Genomic DNA, 23,807 nt, shown 5'->3' with positions numbered 1-23,807 from the left:
GTGAAGTAGGAAGAAGGGATTAAAGATACTAACTTAATATTATATAAATACTTGAATGCTTTATTATGTATGTAAGATTGTATACAATATATACTTGTATATTATACAATAAAAATAAAATGACAAACATAAACATTTTAATTATAATAAGCTTATATTATTTATTTGAAATTTAAAAAAAAATTAAAAAGTTTTGTTTTCCGATATCAAACATAAAATTGCAAAAAGGTTCAAAACATGATTAATAATTATTGATAAAATAATGTATACATTAGTATTGGTTATCATTAAATATTTAATAAATATTTCCATGCCGTGTGTATTGTGCAATTACCATTTAATGATCTTCAGAACTGTAAAATATTGTATTTTGTTAATAAACTATAATACTTTTAACATTATTTAAAATTACCTGAATAAAGTTTAATGAAATCTCCTTTTAATGTTATATGGCATTCAATTTCAGTCAGAACGGAAAAGTTAGTAATCTCAATAAATGGTTTGAATTCCAATACTAAAATTAAAACGATACGTCATATAATTATATTATTACTAAGGTACAACTAAAAAATAATCAATACCTCGGTACATATATAATATACTCCAAATGCTGCACACAATATATAACATGAAATATCAAGTATTGTAAATTGTACTTGAAGCGTAAGAAATCTATCACCAAGGTTCATATTGTAAATTTGTGTAAAACATATATTGTTGATACGTATATTGTTCGATAATATGGCTCCCAATTTAATGCTAAATAAAGAAAATAATAAATAGTATGTTTTATATGTAAATAATTTTAATCTTCATTAATTATGCTCGTAAAATATAATGTAATAACTCTTTACCTTAAAAATTGACTGAAAAATTTCACACCAAAAGCAATTTGATATATTCTAAATAAGCGTATAGCCAAAAACAATACCTATGTTTAAAGCAATCAAAATAAATACACATCATAAAAATATAATTAATACATATATAAGTAAGTTTTTCAAAATTATAATAAATTATGGGTACATTTGTGAAGGGTACATTCCAAATGATGAAAATCTGAAAGTAAATTGCAATACTAATCAGTGGTATCATAATTCTCCAATATTTTGATGACATGGCCTTTTGCAATATTATTTTGATCTGAAATAGGAAAAAAGATTTTAGCATACTTGCTAATTAAACTATATTAATGAAAATACTTACTTTACTTAAAATGAGTTCTTTTATTGATCTATCTAAGGCAGGATACATTAGTGCTATAGCCAGGAGCGCCAAATTGGTGTATGAAATCGTTGTGCTTTCCATACTATTTGTCTCAATGACATTTGCCATTATTTAAAGTGTTTAGCTAAGTAATAAAAATAATTTTTACTTATCCTATAAACAATCGTGATTGCGTAGGTATGTTGTAAATTAATGAAGAATGAAGATTATTTTATTCTATTGATATTATGACTTACTTGTAGGTAGGCACTTGCAACGGTAAATTAGTAACAATACTACGGACGTAGACGGATATTGTGTCTGTGAATACAGAAAACTGAAGAATGAAATTATAAAATCCTGAATGACGGCGCAGTGCGTTAAAATTTCTCGCATTGACAGTAAACAGTGCCACCAAATTGGTTGCATGTATGTACCACACTGAGTAATAATTATGTACTACCGCTGCTAAGGTCTGAGACTTGGACGCTACTTTTTGGCGCATTCCATGAACGAGCTCCGCGGTTTCGTACCCACATTTTCCCCACTCTACGCCGTAATCACGTGTTAGTGGCGGCGGCGACGGTAGCGGCGTTATGGCCGGTTTAAGACGTGATGGGATTGCGCGAGAATGGACGAGTATCGGCGTATAGAGAAGCCGTTTTCCTATATCGCCTGTATTCTACGTTGAAGCGCAGTTTAACCATAGGACGTAATAAACTAATAAATGTAACCGTATCGTCAAATACTCTGTCTACAAATTCGCCAGATCAAATCGGTTTGCAATACCGTACCGTTTATTGTGATTCCGATATGCCATGACAATAGGTCTACCATAAGACACACCACACACGACATACGTATTCTCCCGGAATCGTAGTGGTTGCCTATACGGCTTAGATACTATTCTACCAGGTGCTTACAGAGTGTATCAAATACTTATTAATTGTAGTATTAATAAACACTCAATAACATCCGTGAAGTTGCTCCACTTTGCCCGATCCGCTCCAAACCTATGCCAATATTTTGCAACTTATTTGCAACACGCTTTTGGAAATTTGCAACTCCATACTTAAGCAGTTACGAACATTTGTGTGTCGGCGGAAAAATTTCCAAAATAAACACAATCCTTTTTAAATATGCATATAGGGTGATTCTTTTATCATAAAACACTCGTTATTTCTAAAAGTATTCATGTTTTTTAAAACAATTTTTTTTATAGTTTCAAGTTGCTAGAAAAAACGTTTTTATTAAAAAATTATATTTTCAAATATTTTTTATCCTCATATTTTTTAAGTTTTTTACTTTTTTGAATGACAACATTGAGTTTTAATTTCATATTTCAAAGCAGAATATTTTTTTGAGTATATTAATACATGAGTGGTACGGGGTTATCCCGCAAAATGTCTGTTTGGAATATGAAATTAAAACTCTTATGTTGTCATTCAAGAAAGTAAAAAACTTTAAAAAATACGATACAATTTTTTAATAAAAACGTTGTTTTTTAACAACTTGAAACTATGTAAAAAAAATCAGACATAACAGGTATTGCTCAATTTCATTTGATATGTGTTGTTGTAATTCGTCAGTGGATATCATTTAAGGTTTTGTTGATTCTGGAATCAAGACATTAGTGATCATATTCTTCTATTTAAGGTCAGAGGTATAAGAAAAAAATTTAAGCAACCCATAAGTTGTACTTTTTGTCAAGGAGCCACCAGCCACCCAATCAATTTGAACAAATGCGTCAATTTAAAAAAAAAAACTAAAAAGGTTATAAAATATACTTGTTACTTGTGTATGGTAGATATATTATAGTGTATATATTACATTGTGTAAAATAAATAATAAAACTAGTAGGTACTAGGTACATAATTTACAAGTTCATATATTGTTTTAATTTTTGGTTTTTAACCATTTTAAAAGAAGACACGTAATTACATTTTTTTATGAAAGAATAAATTTATACTTAGATTTAATATTTTACTGAGTATTTGATATCATCAACACAATATCTACTAACTTAAAAAACAATGAGTCTTGTAATGATAATTTAGAATCATAGATTATTAGAACAATGTATGTTAGTCAGAATCGTATCGATATATCTTTAATTAAATCTAGACATTTTTAAATAGCTTAAATCCGAGAAATCGTAAAAGTTCTAATGCATATCATTTTGTATATTTTTAAAATATATCGTAGTGCATTCCGTCGACATAACAAAAAGCATGCATTAATTGTAAAATGGCAATTTTGTTATAAATAAAATAATATAAAGTATTAGGTTACAGGCCCGTATATTATTATACAATTACAGCACTAGAATTTTTTTCCAGGGGAGGCAGAGTGAGGCAAATATTTTTTTTTACGTAGGCTAAGTTTTTTTCAACAATCAGTGAGGTTATTTAAATAAAATATAAATATTTTTGTATCATATAATATAATAATATAGCTATTAGCTATATAGTATAAAAGTTTTTATATTTTATGCTTTAAATAGATAATATGTACAAACTTTTGAATAGTTAAACATGTTTTAAGAATAATTTCAAATATTTTTTATGTACCTTATGTAAGAAAATGTTTAATTACAGACGATTCAACAACTGTATATTAATAATGAAGTAAAAAAATGATAATTTCTTTATTACTTTAATATTAAATACCTTTGTTTTTTTTTACTTACATTTCATAAATGCAAATTAAAGTAATTGTGTTTAGTAATGAACAGATGAATTTGTTTAACTCAACTTTAATGCAATGATTTGGGATACCTTTATTTATTTATTTTCATTCAGTAATTAGTACACAATAAAGGTAATAATAAATAAATAAAATATTTCTTCTTATTTTACAAATTTTAAAATATATATTTTTGAAAATGTAGTAAATTTTTTCCTTTTTAGACAATACTAGTAATAATAAAAAGATTAAAGATGTTATTTCATTATTTGTTCAAACATCATTAATTCAATTATTATAATTTATAATGGTTATAATCATTTTTGTGAACGTAACATTTGCTATGTTGCGCGTGGGTTAGAGAGAGATAACAAATACTACGCTGACATCCTCTTAAATTTTATTACACTTGAAACAAAGCATATTGTAATAAATTTAAAAAAAGAAATAATGTTTTTAATGAATAAATCCGTTGACATGTATTGTTTAAAAAAAATGATTTTTTTCAACCCTTAATTTAATTTAATATTACTATAGTAAAAGGTATTATGTTCGCCAAAATATTCAGTTTATTTGTGTTATTTGTATTAATATTTTTTTTTGCTTAACAATATTAAAATTCTTTAGGTATTTAATTTAATGGTAATAATAATATCATTGTTTCCTATTTTATTATATTTTGAATAATATTCGATGATTTTTTTTTTTGAAATTTTATAATTTGTTGCGTGTAAAATATTTATTTTATTTTTTGTTAATTAAATAAAATTAAATTTCATCACATGCTTGATAATACGTTGATGCACACACCATTATAAAACATTCTAAATCTATTATATTTTATTCAATCGGCGCAAGACTGCTTTAAAATATCAACTACATAATATGTGAACTGTATTATGCATAGTTTTAGCTATACTTTACTTACATTTTTTTTAAAACAAATTCAATATGTATACATATATATATTACAATCAATAGGTAATAATCACTAGTTAGTAGTTAGTATAAAAAAATAAAAATAAAATGAATACAAATATATATATTATTATTAATTATAATTATTAACATGTATAGTTTTAATAGTAAAATTATAATTACAGATATATACTATAGGTAAGTTTAACATTAATAATATTATAAGTTATAACAAAAAATATAATTATACACAAATTTAATCTTTCAAATTGTATAATTATATCACATTTTGGTTTAATCTTGAATCGTGGTATATATAGATATAGGTATAGTTTTGTTTATCCGTCGTGGTATATTATAAGTTATAATATAATAAACCTTTATAGTTCATTATAAAAATACAACTCTAATTTAGTACACTGCACTTACATTGTCAAAAAAATGTTGTGTTTTATTATATTTTATTTAATTTTAAACAAAAATGTTGTGTTCAGTGTTTAGTTGCACTTACAAAGACGATAGTTTAAAAAAAATAGTTTGAGGAAAATTCATTTTTTTTTAGATTTTCTCATAATGAGTTATTATAATCATAAAGATATTTATAAATTTAATACAACGATAAGACTATATTTTTATGAAAAACAAACATCTATATAAAATCTCTTATATGACAACAGTGTAGATATTAAAATGTATTATATAATTGTTATGATTTTATTAATATTAAACCAAAATATGTAATATAATTATACGAATAGAAAAATTATGTAGTACTTTTAAAAATATTTAATTAGGTTATAATTTTAAAAATAAACTCATTAGCAGTTACGTAAAGTAAAATCGGATAAGTATTGCTGTGTACTGTGTAGTATTATTAGTATTATTAGACTATTATATATAGGACTGCATTACTGCAGCCACGGCGAACAAATCCGTAACGTCACGCATAATATTAAAAATTATCGTAATTAACGAACGGATCGTCACATACGATTGTTAGTGGATCATTTTTTTTTCATCATAATATAAACTACAATTTAAGCCAAAGAAATATGTAATGAGTGTGATGGTCCTTTAAAGGATAAACATAAAACGATCGCAAGGAATAGCGTATAACACAGCTGCTATGGCCGAAAACACGTTTATTTCGTTTTAAACCAGACATAATGTGATACTGTATTGAGGTCCGTGTGCGACGCCCGCCCGTCCCGCACGTCCCTTGTATAGCTACGACTGTCACACCACCGGACCACCCACGCACACATTCCTGCCGAATTCTGTGACAATAGTAGGAACACACTTCACGAGCATACGGCAGTGATGGCGTTAAATAATGTATCTTTCCCCATACAATTACTTGCTTCTCGGACCCTATCAGCTATATCGGTGATTCACGATTCAACACAAAATGGATTTGAGACGTTGCCGATTGTATTTTAAAAAGAATTTGTGACGTTGCCGGTTATATTTTAAAAGGATGCTATATGGTGTTGCCTATTGTATTTTATAAACCATTTTAGACATCGAATGGTTTTACTCCATATTCAAGCATTTCTATCTGAATTATTTACAGTATTTTTATTAGAAGTAGGTCCAAGGTCCTATATATCAAGGAAACAGATTGTAATGGAATTTAATTTAATTCAGTTATTCAATTTTCACTAATTTTTACTAGTTTTTGTTACATTTATCTTATTTTATTTTAGCGTTAGAAAACTATCATTTCTAATATATTATTATTATTATTTACCTTTTGACCTTTATCATATATAAATTGAAAAAAATTGAAATCAACTGCTTATCACATTTTGTATATACTTTATTTTTAATTATTTATTTTATGAGATGTATTAACTAATTCGTTTATTTTTATTATAATAGTACAATACAATTTTACAAATATTAATATTATAATTATACATATTTATTATTATTTTTTTCTATAGCACAGTGGGCCGATGCCAGCTTATACGTTTTGGGCCACTAGCAAAGATATTATTTATAATTAATATTAATTATTAATAATGTATTATTACACTGGACGTTTTAAGCGGCGGCGGCCGTTTATTATTGAAAACTACACATAGACACATTGTAAAAAATATTAAAGTATTAACATAGATATCAAAATTAAAAACAATTGAAAATATTTTGTTTCTGCGAAGAGAGGTTCAGGTTCATCTGAATCTTTATATAATATTAACTGTGAAAATATTAACTACCTATATAATAGAGGAAACTTTTTAGAACTCTTAAAGTTTACAGCCAAGCGAGATACAATTTTAAACGATTATTAATTGACAGTTGCAATTGAAAGTAGCAAAAAGCGCAAAGAAAATATTTTTAATAGTTCTGAAGGAAGAGGATCTTTAGTAACAATGTTCTCTAAGAATACTGTTAATAAAGTTATATTAGCTATATTAGAGTATAAAACTGTTTTATAAAGGCTGAACATAAATAAACGATCGCAAGGAGTAGTGTATAACACACTGGCACAGCTGCTACGGCCGAAAACATGTTTATTACGTTTTATTTTTTTAACTAAACATAATGTACTGACGCCCGCATGTCCCCCGTATAGCTACGACTGTTACACCACCGGACCACCTGCCGAATTTTGTGACGATAGTAGAAACACTATTTACGAGCACGGCAGTGTTGGCGTTGAATATTGCCACATACTGTGTATTTGCTTCTCGGACCCTACCAGCTATATCGGTGATTCACGATTCAATACAAAATGGATTTGAGACGTTGCCGATTGTATCTTATTTTATTTTAGCGTTAGAAAACAAATAATCATTTCTAATATATTATTATTATTATTTACCTTTTGACCTTTATCATATTATATAAATTGAAAAATATTGAAATCAACTTCGTATCACATTTTGTATATACTTTATTTTTAATTATTTATTTTATGAGATGTATTAACTAATTCGTTTATTTTTATTACAATAGTACAATACAATTTTACAAATATTAATATTATAATTATACATGTTTATAAATTTTTTTTTTCATAACTGGCAACGTTACAGCTTTTTTCTATAGAATCGTGTTATAGTCTGGTCAAGTAAAAAAAAAAAAATCTTTTGTAATAGGAAAATGTGCGAAAATGGGTAGGCAAAAAATATATCGTACGGAATCGTGTGTCACTCCAGTATATATGTTAGTGAATTAAATGCTAAAACATATTATATTATATTATATTAGTATAATATACCTACATAATAATTCACATCTATACCTATAATAATATTGTGTTTCCATGCTATGTATTGCAATTCTGCAATGCCAATATTAAATGGATATTGGTTGTCCATAGATAAATTAATATTGTCAATTTAAGATTAAATAAACATTGTAGGTATCATTATTTTATTTTCAAATTGAAAATGTATATATTCCCGTAATATTGTCTTCATATTGATTATTTAATGTTGAATTAAAATGATGGATTCAATATTTATACATTGTTTAATATGTAATATAAGTCCAATGTTCTTTAAACAATATTTCATAGACATTTATTTTCATTGGAATTTAAATATTATATTTTTAATGACTATTTAATACTATCATAATGTTGGAAATACAATAACAATTCAATGTTGTTATATCGATATTGTATGTATATTTCTACTGATTGGAAATTAAACATTGAATTTCTAACAGCTATTCAATAATATTATAATATTGAACATACAATAATTATTTAATGTTGTTAAAGCAATATTGCGTTCGTATTTCTATAGTGATTGGAAATCAAACATTCAATTTCAAATTTGTGTTGGATAATTTAACTATATAATAATACGTATTAATAAAATTAACTAATTAGTTAATTATTCTAATAAAATCACGGTTATATTATACTTACAAAGATAAGTACCGATTTTAATAGACTTCTAATTAAATTAATAATAATTTTGCGTGAGTAGGTATATATTATTATAACGTAGAAAATATAATCATTATTATTATTATACATAATATGAGCCATGGGTATATTTAGGTTTTCTTTATGTTTATGTTTAACATATAATATACATAATTAATGAACTTTTTATTTTATAAAATTTTGTACAGCAAAAATAATATGATTTATATTGGTGCAACACTCTAATCTGACTAATCATTTTAAAATAATTTTTTTATCTATAGCCTTTTTAATATTATATGCATAGATTTCAGTAATTTAATAGTCACAATACTTTCGAATCACAATAATGCATGTCGCATGTAATATTTCAATGAAGAAATTTCTAGTTGTATTACTTCATAATTTCAATACTTGTTGATTTGTGAAAAGAGTCTTTCAATTTATTTGTGCGCTTGTTTCTAGTTAGGAAGGAACAAATTCGCACAATTTTTTAAGTTAGTAACTATGGAATAAGTTTTCCCTTCGCGAAACAAAAAAATTCTAGGTATCGATTTTCGGTCATTTTATTATTTTTATTCTAATCAAATATTTTTTCTATTGTTAAATTACAACTTTCACTGACCAATTTCATTAATTAGTTAATCTTTATTTATAATTTTATCATCCTAAGAAAAGTTTTAAATGTTTCAAATGAAGTTGTTATTTGGTTCAATGTAATTTGATCACTCAAGAAAATCCATGAAATTAACTTTAAATCATTCATATTTGTGGACCACTTGTTTAAATAATCAATACATAACTAGAAAATAATTTCTTAATTCTTATAGCTTTCAATAAAAATTAATCATAATAAGGTAATTCACATACTATTTGTACTTATGAGTTATAATCTGAAGTTTTGATAAATATATTATATAACTTTGCCGGTTAAAAATGATTCTTAATTTCTATGCATTATAATTTATAAGGTTTAGTAAGTAGTTTAAATATTTAAAATATTCTAAAGAAGCTTCAGTTGCACATATTTTATTACTTTCAATCTTTAATATTTCTTGATGAAATAATGATGCATTACAAAATGTTTAAACATTATTTTATTTGTAATCATTACATAATTTAAAATTAGCACTTTTTTATTAATTTATTATATACTTATTTTATTGATTTATAGTACATCTGATTATCGTACGTATAGGTATATGTACGTATAGGTACGTATATATAGCGTATAGAACTAGTACCTTTTGATATAATATATTATTTAATTTCAGAGAATAATACTTATAATAGTAATAGCCATTATACATTTTAGATACCTTTAACTCATTGGCATGATGTGGCTACAAATTAGATTAACTACCTACCTAATCTTTATAGAAAATAATTATTTACTTTAATAAATACAATTAACTTCATATCAAGTTCTATTTAGTATTACACCTATAATATTATTATAGTTTATAACCAACTACCATATTATAACGTATAATTAATATTTTAATATTATAATTATCCTTTTAAAATAGCTACAAACTAATATTGTCTTATTATCCATAGATATAGATAGCTTGCAACGGCTAGGAATGTCTTATTTTATTAATAAAATAAAAATAAATATTTTAATAAATAGTTAGCACAAAAAATATGATTTGTTTATCTACACATTTCTTTTTTTAATCGAAGATTATCTTTCGTGTGTATGTTTAATGTACGAAGTATAACAAAATAAATGTTTACATTTAAATACATTTTTAGTTACAAGATATACGAAAATACGGATTTTTTTTATTGTTGTTATTGTTGCGAGTGCGAGATATCACCCGGCCAAAGACGTCGCGTCGAAATACCCACCAGACATATAATTATTATCTTAAATCTATTATTAAAATATTAAGCTATATTAATATTAAATTATTATCATTCGTCCGTTCACCGTTGTCCGCGTCGTTAGTATCGATTATTGTTTATCCACATGCGTATATAGTGGTTATTTTTTGTTAAATATTGAAATTTGTCATTTGATTAATATCAAATAATTTTTAAATTCTTGTGATTCATAATTTAAAATGATATAATCAATTATAAATTTATTCGTATTCATGAATTTATTCAGTACTACAGAACTACAGAAGCAACGAGACAACAATTGCATTGAAGTAGAATGAAGAAAGTATACCTATCTAAAAGTAAGTGATTAAGTAATTTAATAAATTACATTTTATAATTTATATAATATCGTCTTATAGATACCATTAATAAGTGATTCACCTACCTAGGTATTGCATTTATCTGTCAAACAGTAAACATTTTTTTATTTTTAATATTATTTATGATGTAACTAAATACACTAAAGGTAATAACTAATAACTAATAATATAACTTTTATAGGTGATATTTTAAAATGCACTATTGACAAATTATTTAAACATATGCAAGTTGTATCATTGATTTATAAACTGGTTCATATAATCAATGGTTGTAACTTGTAAATACTTAACCTTAATATATTAAAAGTGGAAAGATTTTTACAATTTTATTTTTACAAACATTTTTTATTTCCTAAGTCAGTTTAAAAAATAAATACTCTGTATGTATAGTTAGGTTAGGAAGTAAAAATGTACTAGAAAAGTAGTATTAACATTTTTCATAGCAATATTTAAAAAATAATATAAAATAAATAATAACCTATATTACCAGGGTATTAGGTACCTAAATATTATAATTTTATAATTTGGTTAATAGTGAAGGTATTTAATAATTAATCGCTGTAATTATGCCTAAAATCAACAAAGGGTATAGAAGAAATAATTTGAATGCTTCTTCACGTACTCGTCGAAGAATAATTCAACTTCAGGATCAAGATATTCAATTTATGATAATAAATTCATATCAACCAGATAATTTTAATAATTTACTAATTTCTTCAAATAAAACTCCTGTTCCTGTACCAATTATAAGTTGTGTTAATGATACAATTTATAATAATAATTTGTCTCCTCAAATTAATTTTAACATAAATAATAATTTAACAATAAATGAATCACAGTTTTTACCTGTCCAAACAAATAAAACTATAGAAAATAATTGTTCAAACTCAATAAATGATATTGAAACTTTTAAAATTGAGATAATAAATTGGGCTGTTAATTGTAAAATACCTCAATGCCATTTAAGTACTTTATTAATTATCTTAAGAAAGTATGACGGTTTTAAAATGCTTCCTAAAGATTCAAGAACCCTTTTACAAACTCCTAATAAAGTTACCATTGATAAAATTCATCTTGTTAACCCAAATGGGAAATACTTTTATTTTGGATTAACCGAGTCGTTATTAAAGTATTATTCCTCTATTAATAATATTCCAAACATAGTTGAATTGGTAATTGGCATTGATAGGCTTCCAATAGCACGATGTAGCAATAGCCAACTTTGGCCAATTTTAGCATATGTGAAACCTAAGAATAGTTTTGAAAAAAACATGTATTCTCTGTTGGTTTATTTTGGGGTAAAAGTAAACCAATAGATAGTAATGAATTCCTTTATGATTTTGTTAATGTAACTAAAGCACTACTATATAATGGACTTAAAATAAATTATCAAAAAATTCCTGTAATAATATTTTTATTTTTTGTGATGCCCCATTGCCCCAATAAAATCATTCTTAACCAAAACCAAAGGGCACACAGGCTTATCTTTATGTTCAAGGTGTACGCAAGAAGGGGAATATTTGTGCAATCGAACTTCATTCCCATATAAAAATGTAATGTCACCTAAAAGAACACATGCTAGTTTTGTTGCTAAATCACATGATGATTATCATGTATCTAATGTAAACACAATTCTTCTAGATTTACCAAATTTCAATATAGTTGAACGATTTTCTTTAGATTACATGTATTTAACATGCTTAGGAGTTATGTGTAAGCTTATATTCTTATGGATGAACGGACCTTTATCTGTTTGTCTTCCTAATTCTAATATAAAACAGATTTCTGCTAATCTACGTTTAGTAAAAATTATCAATTGAGTTTTGTAGGAAACCCAGAGGCGGAACTTAGATTTTTTACGCCCGGGGAAAATATTAAAATTACGCCCAAACATAGACCAAGACTGAAATATCCTTCCCTACAATTGTTTTTTATACAACTATTTGCTAACTATTAAAATTGGTATAATAATAACAAACTTATTTAATTAAATATAAAATAACCTTTTTATTGAAAAAAAAAAATGTTAAAATAGAAATCTGATATTTAAAAATGCATGATAGTTGTACAGTTTACACACTTAAAAAAAATGTATATCAAAATAATATCATTTTTATATTTTTTATTCTATTGTGAAATTTGGATTTGGAATTTAATATAAAATAGAGTATTATATTGTTTAGACTAGGGCCTTTCGTCAGTTGTGGGCCCGTGGCGGTTGCTCATCTTACCTACCCGGTATTGACGCCACTGAGCATCAATACATGCCTAGTTTTACTTAGTATCTTAATTATTATAGTATTAGTATATACTTATACCAGTATACTATGTATACTTAAACGGATCTAATCATAATCTTACCGTTCACTAGAATAATGTCCAGATCGATAACCAAAATGGTGAATCCCGAATTTTATTACAAAAAGATGACAACCAGACAACGTAATACAATGACCATGACAAAATAAAATAATAATTTATTTTGCATGACAACGACATAACTATTAAGTAATATAAATGAGATTAATTTTGTACTATAATCAATTATAAAATATATTTTTTTATTATATTTATATTTCTTATTTATAACATATTTACGTTTGTTTTAATTTTTATTATTAGTCTCTCTGTACGTTAATATAATATATATCACCAAATCTTAAACAAATTATGTGAAATAAAAATAGTTTTTTTAACTTCTAACATCAAAAATTAAATAAAGGCCAACAAAAAAATTACGACCGTGGATCAATCCCCGGCTTTACCTCCCTAGTTCCGCCTCTGAGGAAACCAAGAGATATAGAAAAAGCTTGTCGTTGGAAAGCAACAGAATTTCACCAACTTTTAATTTATGCAGGTCCTATAATCTTGATAAATATTTTATCTAAAAAATGTTATACAAATTTTATGTGTCTGCATATTGCTATGGTTATATTAATTAGTCCTATAGAATTTGCACAACTTTTATTAAATTTTTTTGTTAAATATTTTCAAGACATTTATGGCAAACATTTAATTTCCCATAATATATACGAGCTATTGCATTTATGTGAGGATTATAAGTTATTTGGGCCATTAGATAATGTTAGTTGTTTCCCATTTGAAAATTATATGAAAATTTTTAAGTCTATGTTAAGAAAACACGAGAAGCCGCTGGAACAAATTGTGAAGCGTTACAAGGAAATTGAAATTAATACTTTTTTAAACATTCCTACTAAAGAGAACAGTCAGGACATAATATTAAACCGTCAATATTATAATGGTCCTTTACCAACAACACTTCAAGGGTCTCAATACAAAACATTGGTTTTAAGTCTTAAATTAATAACTATAAAAATTGACACTGTATCTGATTGTTTTTTTGGTACAATAAATAATTAAATTGTTAAAGTAGAGAATATTGTAAAAAATTTAAATACTGAACAAATTACAGTAGTTGAGAGAAAATTCACTAAAAAAGAACCACTTTATCAAAAACCAATTGAATCAAATAAATTTGGTACTTATGTTGTAAAGGAACTCTGATGATTATATACTTTACAATATAGATGATATCATTAAAAAGTACATTGTCTTTTGCTCATATAAAGAAGATAATAATAATATTGCTTGCCAGTTTTACATAATGTTACATAAAATATTTATTGAAAATTTCTTAATTGTTTATTTATTATTATAAGTACTTTCAAACTTGTTTTAAATTTAATATTTTTATTTGTTAATTTTTCTACATTTATAATTATTTTATTGTTTTGTATATAATATAAGTTAAATAATAATATTTGTCTGTTTGTATAAATAAAATATAAATTAATGTTATAGATTTATTTCTGGAATTATTTGTGTGTTATATCCAGAATAACATTTAAAATGTCTTATTCCATTGTGGTTTTTACTGAAGGAAACATAGTTTCTGCTGTACCATCATTTTGGTTTCGCGCATCAACCAAGAAGCGTGCTTGGCCAAAACCATCACATATGGCAGCTAGTGTGTCAAGATTAATAGCAAAAAGAACTCCCTACAATTCAATCGACTTTAATTTATTTGATAATATAGGTGAATTAAATAAATAAATAAATAAATAAATAGAAAATATCTAAAAATATTAATTATAAACAAAAAAAAATTTTATTTGCCTTCACTGTTTATATTATTTAGGATCATATTTGGATGCACAGAAATAGCTAAAACTGCTGTCTTAACATCAGATTTGTCTGAATGCGAAAAAAGTATAGAGAAAAAACAAAAAAATAAAGAGCAAGAACCAGCCTCTTACAAAAATCATGAAAAAAAAATGAAAAAAGTGAAAAATCAAATTGTTGTTCCACAATATCACTCTCAATCCAGTTCAAGCTCTTCAGAATTTGGTGTGTATAGTTTATTATAATAAATATATAATTATTTATTAATTTAACTAATAATTATTTTTAATTATTAGATGATTTAGATAAGGACATATCATATGCTGAACCGTTGAAGAAACCAATATTATCACCGTCTAATTCTAGTATTGGTTTTGAGATTGGAAATGTTGACACCAATATAAATATAAACCGAAATGAAACGAACTATGAAGGTAGTATATAATATTTTAATTATTAATTATTTTATAATAGTATATGCTGAATTTTAAAGTCAGCCTTGATATATTTTTTATAATTCTTAATTATGTAAAAACAAAAAAAAGTTCAAAAAGATACCGGATACCGGGGTATACCATAAAGAAAGAAATGTATGCCTACCTATAGGAAAAAACATATTATTATTATTATTATTTATTTACAAATTTAGGTTTAGTTATCTCAATACTCGTGTTATTTTGAATCAAATAACATATTTTTCTTTTTAACGATTTCGGGCTTAATTCTAAAGCTGTTGTAACATCAGACACTGGAGTAAAAAGTTCATTTGATTCATTATCTTTAGATTGATTAATCTTAATATCAGAGTAAGATTGAGTTAAATTATTTTGTTCAGTAATAGTTAAATCGGTTGGAATATCTTTAATCAAATCGGCCTTCACTGGTGTAGAAGATTTATTCGTTTTTATTTCTTCAGATTTACTTGTCATAATATCGGAATCAGATTCAGATAGGTATTTGTTTTTACTCTTTAAAGATTGTTGGCATAATTTTGAAGTTTTCAAATTGTCTGGTGTAATATCACTTTTTAATTCTGTGGAAACTGAAACAAAAAATTAAGATTAATTTATTTTTAGTTTTTTTTTAACCCTATGTAACTTTGAGTTATTGTTTGTGCAAGATAGTTTGATTAAGTATTAACCTTTTTTCTTTATATCAATATCATTTGCTTGCTTGTCAACTCCAATATTTGAACATAATGTTGTATCCTAAAACACAGTTAAAACATTTTAAGTATAACATTAAATTGAAAAGAATAATTAGCTAGTAAAAGTTTATAAACTTTAAATAGTACACTAAATTATTATAATAAAATAAAATAAAAATGATTATTAACTAAAATATAAATTGGCTTAGTAAAAAAAAAAGAGTAAGATCAAGTATGTGAAAAATTTAGAACTACAACATCAATTTTACAAAAAAAATATGGTAAATGGTTCTCATCATAAAAAATTACAATAATAAGAATAAGATCAGAGCAGAATCATATAAAACAAATAAAATAATATGTAATAATAAAGAAAAAATATACTGGCGGAAGAGCTATAATAATAATGCTGGTTAAGATATAATTATTTGTTTATTAAATATTAAAATAAAGAATATTCAAATTTACCTTTACATTTTTATCTTGAATATTTAAAAGTTTTGTATTTTTATCACTTTTTGTACTATTTACTAATGTCCTTATTTGATGTGACAAACATTTAAACTTTGTTTTCCAATGATTGATAGATATTCTAGATTGATATATTTTTTTTTTAGTTTTAGCATTTCCATGAACCATCCGAAATAATAATTTGTTTAATAAAATACTTTCAAATACCTACAAAATCAATTAATATAGTATTAACTAAATATTTTTTAAATGTAAAAACTATATTACCTTATTTCCTGTCAAAGGATCACTCATTTTTTTTAAAATTGTAGGCCAATTTTTTTTAAGATCTGTGAATATCATTGATTCATAATCCTTTAAATCAATTTTATTAATTTCATTAATTTCGTTATTAACCTCTTCATTATCAACTTCACAAAAATTAAAATTAGAATCATTATCTTCGTTGTCACTAATAATAATTATATCATCCTCATAATCAATACTCTTATTCATACATCTTTCAATTGTATGTGGCTTGTAATTGTAAGTTTTCAAATTGTCTGGTGTAATATCACTTTTTAATTCTGTGGAAACTGAAACAAAAAATTAAGATTAATTTATTTTTAGTTTTTTTTTAACCCTATGTAACTTTGAGTTATTGTTTGTGCAAGATAGTTTGATTAAGTATTAACCTTTTTTCTTTATATCAATATCATTTGCTTGCTTGTCAACTCCAATATTTGAACATAATGTTGTATCCTAAAACACAGTTAAAACATTTTAAGTATAAATTTAATTTGAAAAGAATAATTAGCTAGTAAAAGTTTATAAACTTTAAATAGTACACTAAATTATTATAATAAAATAAAATAAAAATGATTATTAACTAAAATATAAATTGGCTTAGTAAAAAAAAAAGAGTAAGATCAAGTATGTGAAAAATTTAGAACTACAATATCAATTTTACAAAAAAAATATGGTAAATCGTAAATGGTTCTCATCATAAAAAATTACAATAATAAGAATAAGATCAGAGCAGAATCATATAAAACAAATAAAATAATATGTAATAATAAAGAAAAAATATACTGGCGGAAGAGCTATAATAATAATGCTGGTTAAGATATAATTATTTGTTTATTAAATATTAAAATAAAGAATATTCAAATTTACCTTTACATTTTTATCTTGAATATTTAAAAGTTTTGTATTTTTATCACTTTTTGTACTATTTACTAATGTCCTTATTTGATGTGACAAACATTTAAACTTTGTTTTCCAATGATTGATTGATATTCTAGATTGATATATTTTTTTTTTAGTTTTAGCATTTCCATGAACCATCCGAAATAATAATTTGTTTAATAAAATACTTTCAAATACCTACAAAATCAATTAATATAGTATTAACTAAATATTTTTTAAATGTAAAAACTATATTACCTTACTTCCTGTCAAAGGATCACTCATTTTTTTTAAGATTGTAGGCCAATTTTTTTTAAGATCTGTGAATATCATTGATTCATAATCCTTTAAATCAATTTTATTAATTTCATTAATTTCGTTATTAACCTCTTCATTATCAACTTCACAAAAATTAAAATTAGAATCATTATCTTCGTTGTCACTAATAATAATTATATCATCCTCATAATCAATACTCTTATTCATACATCTTTCAATTGTATGTGGCTTGTAATTGTAAGTTTTCAAATTGTCTGGTGTAATATCACTTTTTAATTCTGTGGAAACTGAAACAAAAAATTAAGATTAATTTATTTTTAGTTTTTTTTTAACCCTATGTAACTTTGAGTTATTGTTTGTGCAAGATAGTTTGATTAAGTATTAACCTTTTTTCTTTATATCAATATCATTTGCTTGCTTGTCAACTCCAATATTTGAACATAATGTTGTATCCTAAAACACAGTTAAAACATTTTAAGTATAACATTAAATTGAAAAGAATAATTAGCTAGTAAAAGTTTATAAACTTTAAATAGTACACTAAATTATTATAATAAAATAAAATAAAAATGATTATTAACTAAAATATAAATTGGCTTAGTAAAAAAAAAAGAGTAAGATCAAGCATGTGAAAAATTTAGAACTACAATATCAATTTTACAAAAAAAATATGGTAAATCGTAAATGGTTCTCATCATAAAAAATTACAATAATAAGAATAAGATCAGAGCAGAATCATATAAAACAAATAAAATAATATGTAATAATAAAGAAAAAATATACTGGCGGAAGAGCTATAATAATAATGCTGGTTAAGATATAATTATTTGTTTATTAAATATTAAAATAAAGAATATTCAAATTTACCTTTACATTTTTATCTTGAATATTTAAAAGTTTTGTATTTTTATCACTTTTTGTACTATTTACTAATGTCCTTATTTGATGTGACAAACATTTAAACTTTGTTTTCCAATGATTGATAGATATTCTAGATTGATATATTTTTTTTTTTAGTTTTAGCATTTCCATGAACCATCCGAAATAATAATTTGTTTAATAAAATACTTTCAAATACCTACAAAATCAATTAATATAGTATTAACTAAATATTTTTTAAATGTAAAAACTATATTACCTTATTTCCTGTCAAAGGATCACTCATTTTTTTTAAAATTGTAGGCCAATTTTTTTTAAGATCTGTGAATATCATTGATTCATAATCCTTTAAATCAATTTTATTAATTTCATTAATTTCGTTATTAACCTCTTCATTATCAACTTCACAAAAATTAAAATTAGAATCATTATCTTCGTTGTCACTAATAATAATTATATCATCCTCATAATCAATACTCTTATTCATACATCTTTCAATTGTATGTGGCTTGTAATTGTAAGTTTTCAAATTGTCTGGTGTAATATCACTTTTTAATTCTGTGGAAACTGAAACAAAAAATTAAGATTAATTTATTTTTAGTTTTTTTTTAACCCTATGTAACTTTGAGTTATTGTTTGTGCAAGATAGTTTGATTAAGTATTAACCTTTTTTCTTTATATCAATATCATTTGCTTGCTTGTCAACTCCAATATTTGAACATAATGTTGTATCCTAAAACACAGTTAAAACATTTTAAGTATAAATTTAATTTGAAAAGAATAATTAGCTAGTAAAAGTTTATAAACTTTAAATAGTACACTAAATTATTATAATAAAATAAAATAAAAATGATTATTAACTAAAATATAAATTGGCTTAGTAAAAAAAAAAGAGTAAGATCAAGCATGTGAAAAATTTAGAACTACAATATCAATTTTACAAAAAAAATATGGTAAATCGTAAATGGTTCTCATCATAAAAAATTACAATAATAAGAATAAGATCAGAGCAGAATCATATAAAACAAATAAAATAATATGTAATAATAAAGAAAAAATATACTGGCGGAAGAGCTATAATAATAATGCTGGTTAAGATATAATTATTTGTTTATTAAATATTAAAATAAAGAATATTCAAATTTACCTTTACATTTTTATCTTGAATATTTAAAAGTTTTGTATTTTTATCACTTTTTGTACTATTTACTAATGTCCTTATTTGATGTGACAAACATTTAAACTTTGTTTTCCAATGATTGATAGATATTCTAGATTGATATATTTTTTTTTTAGTTTTAGCATTTCCATGAACCATCCGAAATAATAATTTGTTTAATAAAATACTTTCAAATACCTACAAAATCAATTAATATAGTATTAACTAAATATTTTTTAAATGTAAAAACTATATTACCTTATTTCCTGTCAAAGGATCACTCATTTTTTTTAAAATTGTAGGCCAATTTTTTTTAAGATCTGTGAATATCATTGATTCATAATCCTTTAAATCAATTTTATTAATTTCATTAATTTCGTTATTAACCTCTTCATTATCAACTTCACAAAAATTAAAATTAGAATCATTATCTTCGTTGTCACTAATAATAATTATATCATCCTCATAATCAATACTCTTATTCATACATCTTTCAATTGTATGTGGCTTGTAATTGTAAGTTTTCAAATTGTCTGGTGTAATATCACTTTTTAATTCTGTGGAAACTGAAACAAAAAATTAAGATTAATTTATTTTTAGTTTTTTTTTAACCCTATGTAACTTTGAGTTATTGTTTGTGCAAGATAGTTTGATTAAGTATTAACCTTTTTTCTTTATATCAATATCATTTGCTTGCTTGTCAACTCCAATATTTGAACATAATGTTGTATCCTAAAACACAGTTAAAACATTTTAAGTATAAATTTAATTTGAAAAGAATAATTAGCTAGTAAAAGTTTATAAACTTTAAATAGTACACTAAATTATTATAATAAAATAAAATAAAAATGATTATTAACTAAAATATAAATTGGCTTAGTAAAAAAAAAAAGAGTAAGATCAAGTATGTGAAAAATTTAGAACTACAATATCAATTTTACAAAAAAAATATGGTAAATCGTAAATGGTTCTCATCATAAAAAATTACAATAATAAGAATAAGATCAGAGCAGAATCATATAAAACAAATAAAATAATATGTAATAATAAAGAAAAAATATACTGGCGGAAGAGCTATAATAATAATGCTGGTTAAGATATAATTATTTGTTTATTAAATATTAAAATAAAGAATATTCAAATTTACCTTTACATTTTTATCTTGAATATTTAAAAGTTTTGTATTTTTATCACTTTTTGTACTATTTACTAATGTCCTTATTTGATGTGACAAACATTTAAACTTTGTTTTCCAATGATTGATTGATATTCTAGATTGATATATTTTTTTTTTAGTTTTAGCATTTCCATGAACCATCCGAAATAATAATTTGTTTAATAAAATACTTTCAAATACCTACAAAATCAATTAATATAGTATTAACTAAATATTTTTTAAATGTAAAAACTATATTACCTTATTTCCTGTCAAAGGATCACTCATTTTTTTTAAAATTGTAGGCCAATTTTTTTTAAGATCTGTGAATATCATTGATTCATAATCCTTTAAATCAATTTTATTAATTTCATTAATTTCGTTATTAACCTCTTCATTATCAACTTCACAAAAATTAAAATTAGAATCATTATCTTCGTTGTCACTAATAATAATTATATCATCCTCATAATCAATACTCTTATTCATACATCTTTCAATTGTATGTGGCTTGTAATTGTAAGTTTTCAAATTGTCTGGTGTAATATCACTTTTTAATTCTGTGGAAACTGAAACAAAAAATTAAGATTAATTTATTTTTAGTTTTTTTTTAACCCTATGTAACTTTGAGTTATTGTTTGTGCAAGATAGTTTGATTAAGTATTAACCTTTTTTCTTTATATCAATATCATTTGCTTGCTTGTCAACTCCAATATTTGAACATAATGTTGTATCCTAAAACACAGTTAAAACATTTTAAGTATAAATTTAATTTGAAAAGAATAATTAGCTAGTAAAAGTTTATAAACTTTAAATAGTACACTAAATTATTATAATAAAATAAAATAAAAATGATTATTAACTAAAATATAAATTGGCTTAGTAAAAAAAAAAGAGTAAGATCAAGTATGTGAAAAATTTAGAACTACAATATCAATTTTACAAAAAAAATATGGTAAATCGTAAATGGTTCTCATCATAAAAAATTACAATAATAAGAATAAGATCAGAGCAGAATCATATAAAACAAATAAAATAATATGTAATAATAAAGAAAAAATATACTGGCGGAAGAGCTATAATAATAATGCTGGTTAAGATATAATTATTTGTTTATTAAATATTAAAATAAAGAATATTCAAATTTACCTTTACATTTTTATCTTGAATATTTAAAAGTTTTGTATTTTTATCACTTTTTGTACTATTTACTAATGTCCTTATTTGATGTGACAAACATTTAAACTTTGTTTTCCAATGATTGATTGATATTCTAGATTGATATATTTTTTTTTTAGTTTTAGCATTTCCATGAACCATCCGAAATAATAATTTGTTTAATAAAATACTTTCAAATACCTACAAAATCAATTAATATAGTATTAACTAAATATTTTTTAAATGTAAAAACTATATTACCTTATTTCCTGTCAAAGGATCACTCATTTTTTTTAAAATTGTAGGCCAATTTTTTTTAAGATCTGTGAATATCATTGATTCATAATCCTTTAAATCAATTTTATTAATTTCATTAATTTCGTTATTAACCTCTTCATTATCAACTTCACAAAAATTAAAATTAGAATCATTATCTTCGTTGTCACTAATAATAATTATATCATCCTCATAATCAATACTCTTATTCATACATCTTTCAATTGTATGTGGCTTGTAATTGTAAGTTTTCAAATTGTCTGGTGTAATATCACTTTTTAATTCTGTGGAAACTGAAACAAAAAATTAAGATTAATTTATTTTTAGTTTTTTTTTAACCCTATGTAACTTTGAGTTATTGTTTGTGCAAGATAGTTTGATTAAGTATTAACCTTTTTTCTTTATATCAATATCATTTGCTTGCTTGTCAACTCCAATATTTGAACATAATGTTGTATCCTAAAACACAGTTAAAACATTTTAAGTATAAATTTAATTTGAAAAGAATAATTAGCTAGTAAAAGTTTATAAACTTTAAATAGTACACTAAATTATTATAATAAAATAAAATAAAAATGATTATTAACTAAAATATAAATTGGCTTAGTAAAAAAAAAAGAGTAAGATCAAGTATGTGAAAAATTTAGAACTACAATATCAATTTTACAAAAAAAATATGGTAAATCGTAAATGGTTCTCATCATAAAAAATTACAATAATAAGAATAAGATCAGAGCAGAATCATATAAAACAAATAAAATAATATGTAATAATAAAGAAAAAATATACTGGCGGAAGAGCTATAATAATAATGCTGGTTAAGATATAATTATTTGTTTATTAAATATTAAAATAAAGAATATTCAAATTTACCTTTACATTTTTATCTTGAATATTTAAAAGTTTTGTATTTTTATCACTTTTTGTACTATTTACTAATGTCCTTATTTGATGTGACAAACATTTAAACTTTGTTTTCCAATGATTGATTGATATTCTAGATTGATATATTTTTTTTTTAGTTTTAGCATTTCCATGAACCATCCGAAATAATAATTTGTTTAATA

The 23,807-nt window shown here is 23.7% G+C and overlaps 3 protein-coding genes across 4 annotated transcripts; all 3 read right to left on the bottom strand.

Annotated features, from left to right (window-relative positions):
• Positions 1-260: 260 nt before the first annotated feature.
• LOC132916963 (uncharacterized) lies at positions 261-1,767 on the bottom strand. Of its 2 annotated transcripts, none has more exons than XM_060977441.1 (7): positions 1,464-1,767; positions 1,207-1,380; positions 1,027-1,143; positions 855-931; positions 582-759; positions 413-514; positions 261-353 (listed from the first exon to the last, which is right to left on the bottom strand). In XM_060977441.1, the coding sequence occupies exons 2-6, from the start codon at positions 1,333-1,335 to the stop codon at positions 467-469; spliced, it is 549 nt and encodes a 182-aa protein (XP_060833424.1). In that variant the 5' UTR covers positions 1,336-1,380; positions 1,464-1,767; the 3' UTR covers positions 261-353; positions 413-466. The 2 variants fall into 2 exon arrangements, with proteins under 2 accessions (XP_060833424.1, XP_060833423.1); XM_060977440.1 differs by having other exon boundaries at positions 1,207-1,351.
• A 13,587-nt stretch (positions 1,768-15,354) lies between these two features.
• On the bottom strand, positions 15,355-17,992 carry LOC132925482 (putative leucine-rich repeat-containing protein DDB_G0290503). The gene is made up of 6 exons (XM_060989907.1): positions 17,822-17,992; positions 17,341-17,407; positions 16,934-17,241; positions 16,664-16,873; positions 16,190-16,256; positions 15,355-16,090 (listed from the first exon to the last, which is right to left on the bottom strand). Exons 1-6 carry the CDS (start codon positions 17,990-17,992, stop codon positions 15,678-15,680), a joined length of 1,236 nt encoding a protein of 411 aa, XP_060845890.1. The 3' UTR covers positions 15,355-15,677.
• Positions 17,993-19,103: 1,111 nt separating this feature from the next.
• On the bottom strand, positions 19,104-23,784 carry LOC132924618 (uncharacterized). The gene is made up of 13 exons (XM_060989067.1): positions 23,614-23,784; positions 23,133-23,199; positions 22,726-23,033; positions 22,456-22,665; positions 21,975-22,041; positions 21,568-21,875; positions 21,298-21,507; positions 20,816-20,882; positions 20,409-20,716; positions 20,139-20,348; positions 19,658-19,724; positions 19,251-19,558; positions 19,104-19,190 (listed from the first exon to the last, which is right to left on the bottom strand). Exons 1-13 carry the CDS (start codon positions 23,782-23,784, stop codon positions 19,104-19,106), a joined length of 2,388 nt encoding a protein of 795 aa, XP_060845050.1.
• Positions 23,785-23,807: the final 23 nt, after the last annotated feature.

Source organism: Rhopalosiphum padi, chromosome 1, assembly GCF_020882245.1.
Source record: "Rhopalosiphum padi isolate XX-2018 chromosome 1, ASM2088224v1, whole genome shotgun sequence".
In the NCBI taxonomy this organism is placed as follows: Eukaryota; Metazoa; Arthropoda; class Insecta; order Hemiptera; family Aphididae; genus Rhopalosiphum; species Rhopalosiphum padi.
This window is presented reverse-complemented; position numbering and strand designations above follow the sequence as displayed.

Bases quoted from the DNA above. Each gene is read 5' to 3' on its own strand.
- LOC132916963 (XM_060977441.1), bottom strand. From the start codon at position 1,335: ATGGCAAATGTCATTGAGACAAATAGTATGGAAAGCACAACGATTTCA. The intron at 1,144-1,206 runs GTAAGTATTTTC...TTCCTATTTCAG, and splicing joins AAGAACTCATTTTAAGTAAA to ATCAAAATAATATTGCAAAA. The intron at 932-1,026 runs GTACCCATAATT...CTTTAAACATAG, and splicing joins GGAATGTACCCTTCACAAAT to GTATTGTTTTTGGCTATACG.
- LOC132925482 (XM_060989907.1), bottom strand. From the start codon at position 17,992: ATGGTTCATGGAAATGCTAAAACTAAAAAAAAAATATATCAATCTAGA. The intron at 17,408-17,821 runs GTAAATTTGAAT...ACTGTGTTTTAG, and splicing joins TTCAAGATAAAAATGTAAAG to GATACAACATTATGTTCAAA. The intron at 16,874-16,933 runs GTAATATAGTTT...TTGATTTTGTAG, and splicing joins ATCCTTTGACAGGAAATAAG to GTATTTGAAAGTATTTTATT.
- LOC132924618 (XM_060989067.1), bottom strand. From the start codon at position 23,784: ATGGTTCATGGAAATGCTAAAACTAAAAAAAAAATATATCAATCTAGA. The intron at 22,042-22,455 runs GTAAATTTGAAT...ACTGTGTTTTAG, and splicing joins TTCAAGATAAAAATGTAAAG to GATACAACATTATGTTCAAA. The intron at 19,725-20,138 runs GTAAATTTGAAT...ACTGTGTTTTAG, and splicing joins TTCAAGATAAAAATGTAAAG to GATACAACATTATGTTCAAA.